The sequence below is a fragment of the Arachis ipaensis genome, chromosome B02 (assembly GCF_000816755.2).
Source record: "Arachis ipaensis cultivar K30076 chromosome B02, Araip1.1, whole genome shotgun sequence".
Taxonomy (NCBI): domain Eukaryota; kingdom Viridiplantae; phylum Streptophyta; class Magnoliopsida; order Fabales; family Fabaceae; genus Arachis; species Arachis ipaensis.
Genome location: NC_029786.2, coordinates 6,062,805 through 6,071,362, shown reverse-complemented (window position 1 = coordinate 6,071,362; position 8,558 = coordinate 6,062,805). Strand labels below are relative to the sequence as shown.

Below are 8,558 nucleotides of genomic sequence, written 5' to 3'. Positions count from 1 at the left end.
TTTGATATTATATTATAATAATTATCTTAAAAATTTAAATTATTAAAAAATATATATATAAAAATAATTATATATCTAATTTTATTATGTTTTGTTCGGTTGTCTGTTTTGTATTTATATTTGTGCAACATATATAGGTCGGCAATAATGACAACTTCGGATATATTGGACAACACAATGAAACACATCAAAGACCTTGGCAATGGTAAGAAAGCAACTCCTCTAGCCTTAGGAGCTGGTCATGTCAACCCAAATAAAGCACTTGACCCTGGCCTAGTTTACAATCTTGAGGTGCAAGATTATGTGAACCTTCTTTGTGCAATGAAGATGACACAAAAAGAGATCAAAGCAATCACAAGAAGATCTTCATACAATTGCCCTAAAAACCCTAAATTGGATCTTAATTACCCTTCTTTCATTGCTTTCTATAATGGAAAGAAACCTTCTTCTAATAATGAGTCAAAGACATTAGTTCATGAATTTCATAGAACAGTTACCAATGTTGGGGAGGGACATGCTATCTATGTTGCTAGTGTTACACCAATAAAAGGGTTCCACGTCAGCGTGGTCCCAGAAAAGTTGGTGTTCAAGATGAAGAATGAGAAGCAAAGTTACAAGTTGAGGATTGAAGGTCCAAAATTGATGAAGAAGCAAATTGATTTTGGGTATCTAAGTTGGACCGATTTGAAGCATGTTGTGAGAAGTCCTATTGTGGTCACAAGCCTGCCCTCCACTTAGATCATCAACATATTTAAGTTTTACCAAAGAAAGTAGTGGTTATTACTATCTATGAATCAATTGCAATTAGTATTTATATATATTACTATTATGCATAAAATTGATAAATAATAACCACTTCCCAATTCTTGTTATCTGATGACTAATTCGGTAATTAATAATTATGAATGTATTTTTGTTCAGTAGTATTGATTTTAATTGCCGTAATATCAGTTTTTCAGAAAATCTTTATTTTAAAGAGTTCAACTAGAAAATTAGCTATTTTTCAGCTAATATTAGTTAATTTTTAAATTTTTTTAAACTTAAATTTTAAAATCTAAATCTTTTATAAATCCTAAATAATAATAAAAAGTTGACTAATTAAAACTTGGTTTCTTATACTTGTGTTGTTATTATTATTAGGCCCTATTTTTAAATATATGATTTGTCTTAATCAATTTAATTTATTGCAATCCACACTTAAACTAATTTAGAAGATGAAAGCTTATTTCTAAAAATTAATCTACGTACAAGTCATTAATCAAACAAGCCCAATAAGGTTATTTACAGTTACACTCACGCACGTACATTATTTTTTGCGCTCTTGCTACACGTTTTTTTTCTTTTTTTTCGTTATTTTTTTATTATTATTGTTGTTACCATCACCACCTCCTACTCCTCTTCCTCTTCTTTCTCCTTCTTTTCTCATTAAAATTTCTTCTTCTCTTTCCTTTTCCTCCTTCTCCTCCATCATCTTCATCATCACGATCATCATCGTTGTAGTCATAGTCATTTTTTTCTTATACGTATCATCGTTATTGTTATCATTATCGTAGAATTTTTGCCATATTGATGACGTTGCCTGATTCAAAATTGATTTGAATGTGTTTTTGTTGATAATTTAGTCATTTTTGTGTGTTATTTTTAAACTGAGTTTGTATATCGCAATCATTAAGTCATTCTGGTGTATTTCTGAGTTAATTGCGGTTTGTAGCTAAATTTCAGAGTGAAAACTAAGAAATTTATGTGTTATTATTAAGAAATTTTGGTGTATTTTTATTCTGATAAGTTCTGCATAATTAAAAATTTTTCCTCTTCCTCCTCCTCCTCATCTTTTACTGTTTCTTCTTTTTTTTCATCATCACCATCATCTTTTTTTTTCTTATTCATCTTTTCCTTCTTATTTTACCTTCTCAAGTTTCTTTTTGTTTTACTCTCTTAATAATAATGAAAACAAAAAAATTAAACAAAGAAGAAGAAACACATAACGTTGCAAAATTACTTGGAAGAAGATGAACTTACACTTATTCAACTAAAAGAAAGAAAGAAATAAGGAAAAGAAGAAGAAAAAAAATACAGCATTAAAGAAAATATTTTTTGTATTTGTAGCAAAATTTCGGTGTAAAAACTAAGAAATTTATGTGTTATTGTTAAGAAATTTTGGTATATTTTTATTCTAATTTCAGAGTTAATTGAGGTTCATTCTGAAAACAAACTCAAACAAAAAATACACCTTATTTAAATCCAGAATGCACCAAAATTAAATCTAAAATGCACCAAAATTACTTAATGATACCCTCAATGCACCGAAATTAATTATGATAACCCTCTTAAAAACTTGTGTCACAATTAACAAATTTTGGCGTCAAAATTGAAAAATTTATGTGTTCATCGTTGTCGTCGTCTTCTTCTTGTTCATCTTCTTCTTCTTATTTTACTCTCTTAATAAGAATAAAAAAAATCAAACAAAACATAAGAGAAAATACATAATGCTGTAAAATTACTACTTTACTAGGAAGAGGATGAACCTACATTCATTCAACTAAAAGAAAGAAAGAAATAAGGAAAAAAAAGAAGAAAAAATTTATAGCATTAAAAAAAATATTTTTGTGTATTTGTACGAAATTTCGGTATAAAAACTAAGACATTTATATGTTATTGTTAAAAAAAATTGATGTATTTGTATTTTGATAAGTTCTGCATAATTTAAAAGTCTTCATCTTCCTTCTCCTTATCTTTTGCTGTTTCTTCTTCTTCTTTTTCATCATCATCATCTTCTTCTTCTTCTTTTTTTTATTCATCTTTTTCTTCTTGTTTTACATTCTCAAGTTTTTTCTTATTTTACTATCTTAACAAGAATAAAAAAAATCAAACAAAGAAGAAGAAGAACAAACACATATAATGCTACAAAATTACTTGAAAGAGGATGAACTTACGTTATTCATTCAATTAAACAAAAAAGAAATAAAAAAAAAAGAAAAGATTTTATGTATGTTTCATTAAGTTGCATGTCTTTTTAAACTCACATTGTATGATGCAATCAAAAAATAATAGCGATATATTTTGGTTTGTATTTCAGTATATTTTGTTTGTCTTTCGGTATATTTCGTGAGAATTGAGGTGTACTTAGTACTGTTGTCTTTTTTATACTGTAATTGGATAACAGACTATTGTTATTATTCTTTTGATATTATTTTGTACATATTTGAGTGATTTATAACTGTTTTTGTTCATTTATCAGGAATTTTGTTCATCGATTTCTTGTAACATACCATAGAATTTTGTTGTTGAGTGCTTCTGCTATCTAGGAGTGGCAATGCGGCGGGTAGGAACGGATTTTTACTCTATCCGACCCTGCCCCGCCCTATAATAACTCGCATAGAATTCATCCCACTTCTACCCACAGGTAGTAAAAAGTTGAACCCTAACCTGCCCGGGGCGGGTAGGAGCGGGTATTACCTAAACCCGACCCTAGCCCACCCTGCAGAAAACCCGCCCTGCACCGGAGCAAGTAATTACCCGCCCCAAGCGGGTAGGGGTGGAGTGGGTATTCGTGAGTTCGGGTAGTGTTGCCACCCCTACTGGTATCATTTTATGCATGTCTTTTTTAACTCACATTGTTTTGCTCTCTTAACAAGAATAAAAATAAAAAAATTAAACAAAGAAGAAGAAGAAACACATAATGCTGAAAAATTACTTGGAAGAGGATGAACCTACATTCATTCAACTAAAAGAAAGAAAGAAATAAGAAAAAAAAAAGGAAAAAATGCATTAAAAAATATTTTTGTGCATTTAATTTGTAGCAAAATTTCGGTGTAAAAACTAAAAAATTTATGTGTTATTGTTAAAAAATTTCGGTGTATTTTTATTCTGATAAGTTTTGCATAATTCAAAACTCTTCCTCTTTCTCCTTCTCATCTTCTACTGTTGCTTCTTCTTCTTTTTCTTCATCTTCTTATTTTATTTTCTCATAATTCTTTTTGGAAAAAAAATTCAAACAAAGAAGAAAAAAATACATAATGTTGCAAAACCAATAGAAAGAGGATGAGTAAAAAAATGCAGCAACAACAGCAGCAATAAAAAAACGACGAAGAGGATAAAACACGTGAAGAAGAAGAAGGAACGCGAAGAAAAAAGGAGGAGAAACGCAAAGAAGAAGGGGAAGAAGGAAGAGGAGGAGGAACATGGGAAACAAACATTGGAGGAGGAACGCAAAGAAAAAAAGAAGAAGAAACATGAAGAAGTACGACGTGATTTCAGGTGCGCGTTATGTAAGTGGGTTTTGTTGGGTTAGGGTTAACTTGTTTGGACTTGTTTGTCAAAAAAACTTGTATGTCTAGCAGGTAGGGTTGGAAGTGAGTCAAGTTAGCTCATGAGGCAGCTCAAGCTCGACTCGTTAATAACTCAATAAGCTAAACTCGTGAGTTGGTGAGCCAAGCTTGAGTATCGAATTGAACTCATAAATTAAAATTTTATATTTATTTTTTACATATAATTTTGATGTAGGACATATAAAAAATTTATAATTTATTGATAGATAAATAATATATAAAATTGATCTTTTTAAATATTTTTTAAAATACATAAGTTATAATTTATTGATATAGAATTATAGATTATGTTCCTATTATTTGAGCCAACTCGTGAGCTCGAGCCAGTTTGTAAACTTTCGGTGAACCGAGCTTGAGGTTAAAAAATAGACCCGATTGTTAATAAGTCAAGCTGTGAGCCAAGCTCAATTTTTGTGAGCCAAACTTGAGCTTGGTCTAGCTCGACTAAGCTCGACTCACTTCTAACCCTACTAGCAAGACTGTATTTCTAAATTATTAATAAAGAGTATCATCATTACCACTTATCCAAATAATGTAAAACTTTTAACAAATTTTTTTAGGAAATGGATCCTCTCCAGTTTTTTTAACATTTGACAAGATACAGTGTGATTTCTCACCTTTGATTTTATAAGTGGGATCAGAAATAAATAAGAGAGAGAGTATTGAATGGTTAGATTAAACACTGGATACCATCCAGATTTTTTTCCATTGAAGAAGATCTACTCCCATTTTTTTATCATTATCACTGTATGTTAGTACAAAATAATTTTATATGTACATTTAATTACATAACGTCACATCAACAAAAATAACTATTTTTTATAAATCATATAAAATTATTATATAAAATATTTTACATCATGTTTGCATCAAAATTAATTTCTTATTATAAACATTTGAATAATGTTATATTAGAATCATATAAAATTTAATGACAATAATAAAGTGATATCTTTATATCGATACAGTTATATAAGAACTTGGGCTTTCAATATACTTTTCACTACTTTAGGGTAAGACAATGATAGCGGATTTGTGGATGAAATTTGGTGAGGGTCTAGTTGCCAAATAATGCACATGCAGAGGCTAGTTGGTAGTTGGCTAGTTGCCAAATAATTATGTTAGACAGTCCAAAAGATTTTCATTGAAGGATGTGTTGATGAGGGTATATCCATATATCTATCTATAACCGTTATTAGATCAGTTAATTAACGGTTGATCCATACATTTAGATTTTCTGTGGACCAAACTGTTTACCTGCTATGGCTTTTAGTATCCTCTTGATATGGTGGGATATAGTATGATATATTATTATAGAATAATACTATACATTGTAGTAACTTCAAAATTGAAGAGATTCAAGGATGAGATCGTACAGTTGAAGAGTGAAGAGAATTGTGAAAATAAAAACTGAAAATGTAATTGTGTATTATTGTTGTGATTTTGGAATATTAGCCCAGCCCTCTCATAACCAACTTAAGCACTATATATATATATATATAGTATGAGAAGGTAATAGAAAATAGAAAAAGAAAAGTGGTTAATCTGAATCCTAATCATCTATCATCTACATACATCTGAACTCTAGTCAAATTTGCAAAATCAAACAATTTTAAATCAGTACTAAAATGAAAATTAGCTCCTAAATTGATGTACCAGCCAAATACCTTAGAATCCTTTTAACACACGGTCAATAAGTAGTTAATGGATTCTACAATTTGAAGTTATTGTTGTTTTGGACCGACTCATGGTTAATATATGTTTTGTTAATATTTATTGAAAACAAGGTGTCTAATTAGTCATTTACTATATCTTTGTATTTTAATATGGTGTTTGCTACGGTACGATGATAAATTTATACGTACCGATACGTTTAAAATATGGACAAGTAGTAACAAGTCACGTGGAATTTATTTTTCACATCAGCATTTAATTTTTTTCTTTTTTAAATATATGTTATATCACCACTTTTACTAATACACCTCTTTAATTAAATAAAAATAAAAATATATTTTTTATTTAATTTTATAAAAAGTCTTAAACATCCTTACTTTATTTGATTAGACAAAAATATCCTTTTAGATTAATCAAATTTTAGAATTCAATTAATCTTAATTTTATAGTTTCAATTAATTTAAACAACAAAACAAAAACATATATAAAAAAAATAAAAATCAATCGTTCTTCATCTTCTACAATTCCCCTAATCATTCGGCCCCTCAAGCAAAGCAAAACATATAAAAAAAAACAAAAAAATCAATCGTTCTTCATCTTCTCCAATTCTCCTAATCATTTGTGCCCCCTCTGAAGTAAAGTAGTGAAAGTCCCAAACCAAAACGGCAAAACCCTAACCCTAGGTTCTTTGCCACAGGCGTCCCCAGGCTCAGCGCTTCCGCTTCTTCTTATTCCCTCTGTCCGGAACCCAGGTAGTTCGGCACGTCGTCCCCATCCTCACTGGCTTTTCTGTCCGTGGCCAGGGAAAAAGTTAATATCTTCCCCTCCTTCCCTGTTTTCCTAGTTTCCAAAGTTTAAAATCTACTTTGCGACTTGAGCTGGAGTTTGCAGTTATTTATGTTCTTCTCTCGCTTTTGCAGGGCGGAATCGAAGTCCAATCGCAAGTTAGATAAAAAGGTTCAATTTTACTCTAGTAAGTTTCGAATCAATTTTTCTGTTTCTTTCAAATATTGAATTATTACATACTAAAACTGTCCATATATTTTAACTGCATCCAATCCTTGGTGTTATTGCAGAGGTGAAAGATGCTGCGGCTTACTTGAGTGCTCGAAAGTCTATTACTAAGGTAATGATCTTATTTCAAACGACATTGTTCTTAAGATGGATTATGGAAATACTTCATTGTGCTTGTAATAGGTTTAATGGCTAGTTAGATGTACTTTACACTGTTATTATGTTCATAGACACTTTGAACATTTTTAGGGTTCTTTGTTGTGTATTGCATTTGTTATTGTTTTAGGGATTAGGCATTCTGTCACTTAATATACATGTCTGCTCTTGTACTCATATCTGGATGAGCTTGTATTTTATTCTTGATGTGAGTATTCCAAGGAGAATTTTATTTTTGCTTTTAAAAGAATCTATATTCTTCCTGTGAGTAAATAGTGATCTAAGATTAATTAAATGGTTGATGCATTCACATAAAAAATGCAGTTTGCTGTAATCCAAATGAATTAGTTATAATTTTAAACAATCCTTTACAGGGGAGACATCTAGATATAATCTTTTTTGGTTTTTTAGTGATGTTTTCCTCTCCTTTCAGAAAAATAGTAAACAGCAAAGAACCTAGGGCTAGGATTTTGTCGTTTTGGTTTGAGACTTTCACTGCTTTACTTCAGAGGGGGCACGAATGATTAGGGGAATTGGAGAAGATGAAGAACGATTGATTTTTTTGTTTTTTTGATATGTTTTACTTTGCTTCAGAGGGGGCCGAATGATTAGGAAAATTGTAGAAGATGAAGAACGATTGATTTTTGAGTCAACTCTATTATAATTTAAATTTTATAAATAAATAAAAATTTAAAAATTAAAATTCAAAATTCAAAAAAGATTCTTTCTATATTTATTTTAATCACATTTATAATACACAATAAAAACAATCCATAAAAAATCTAATCCTTTTCTATTCATTTGAAAACAGTCGAATCTCTCCCTCCTTAAACCTACCGTGTCCACGCAATTTTGACGACGTCGCCCACCGACTACCGTCGTGTCTTTCGTCGCGCTGCGCGGCCTCTTTCACGCGTCCCGTCACCATCCTTCTTTCGTCGACGCCGTCGTCCACCGTCCCGACGCATCTGCACCGCCACGGCCCCCATCTGTTGCGACGTAGCCACGGCCAGTCTCCCATTCACGACGCGCGATCAACTACTCTGATCCATGGCGACTCCTCCACTCGCGATGCGCGGCCTCCTTGGCTTCCTCTTCGCAACGCGCTACCACGAGTCTCCCACCGCACACGCAACCCCGTCCAAAATGTCGTCGCCGGTCACTCTACAGCTCTTCTTCTTCTCCTCTCCTATTTGGTTTTGAATGATTCTTTTAACTAGTTTTTTATGTTTTTTTTCTTAAATTTCGGATGATTCTTTTTCCTATGTTCTGTATTTTTTTCTTAGGATTTGGATAATTCTTTTTCCTATGTTTTGTATGTCTTTTTTTTTTAGGATTTGGATAATTCTTTATCTTATATTTTGGTGTTTTTTTTTTTGGAGTTTG

The 8,558-nt window shown here is 31.1% G+C and overlaps 1 protein-coding gene across 1 annotated transcript in view; it reads left to right on the top strand.

Annotated features, from left to right (window-relative positions):
- LOC107624276 (subtilisin-like protease SBT1.9) overlaps positions 1-908 on the top strand; it is a 3,379-nt gene extending 2,471 nt beyond the window's left edge. Inside the window, exon 3 of the mRNA XM_016326767.2 lies at positions 138-908. Within this exon, the coding sequence (XP_016182253.1) occupies positions 138-738 (601 nt within the window). The 3' untranslated portion in view covers positions 739-908. The remainder of the gene's footprint in view (positions 1-137) is intronic.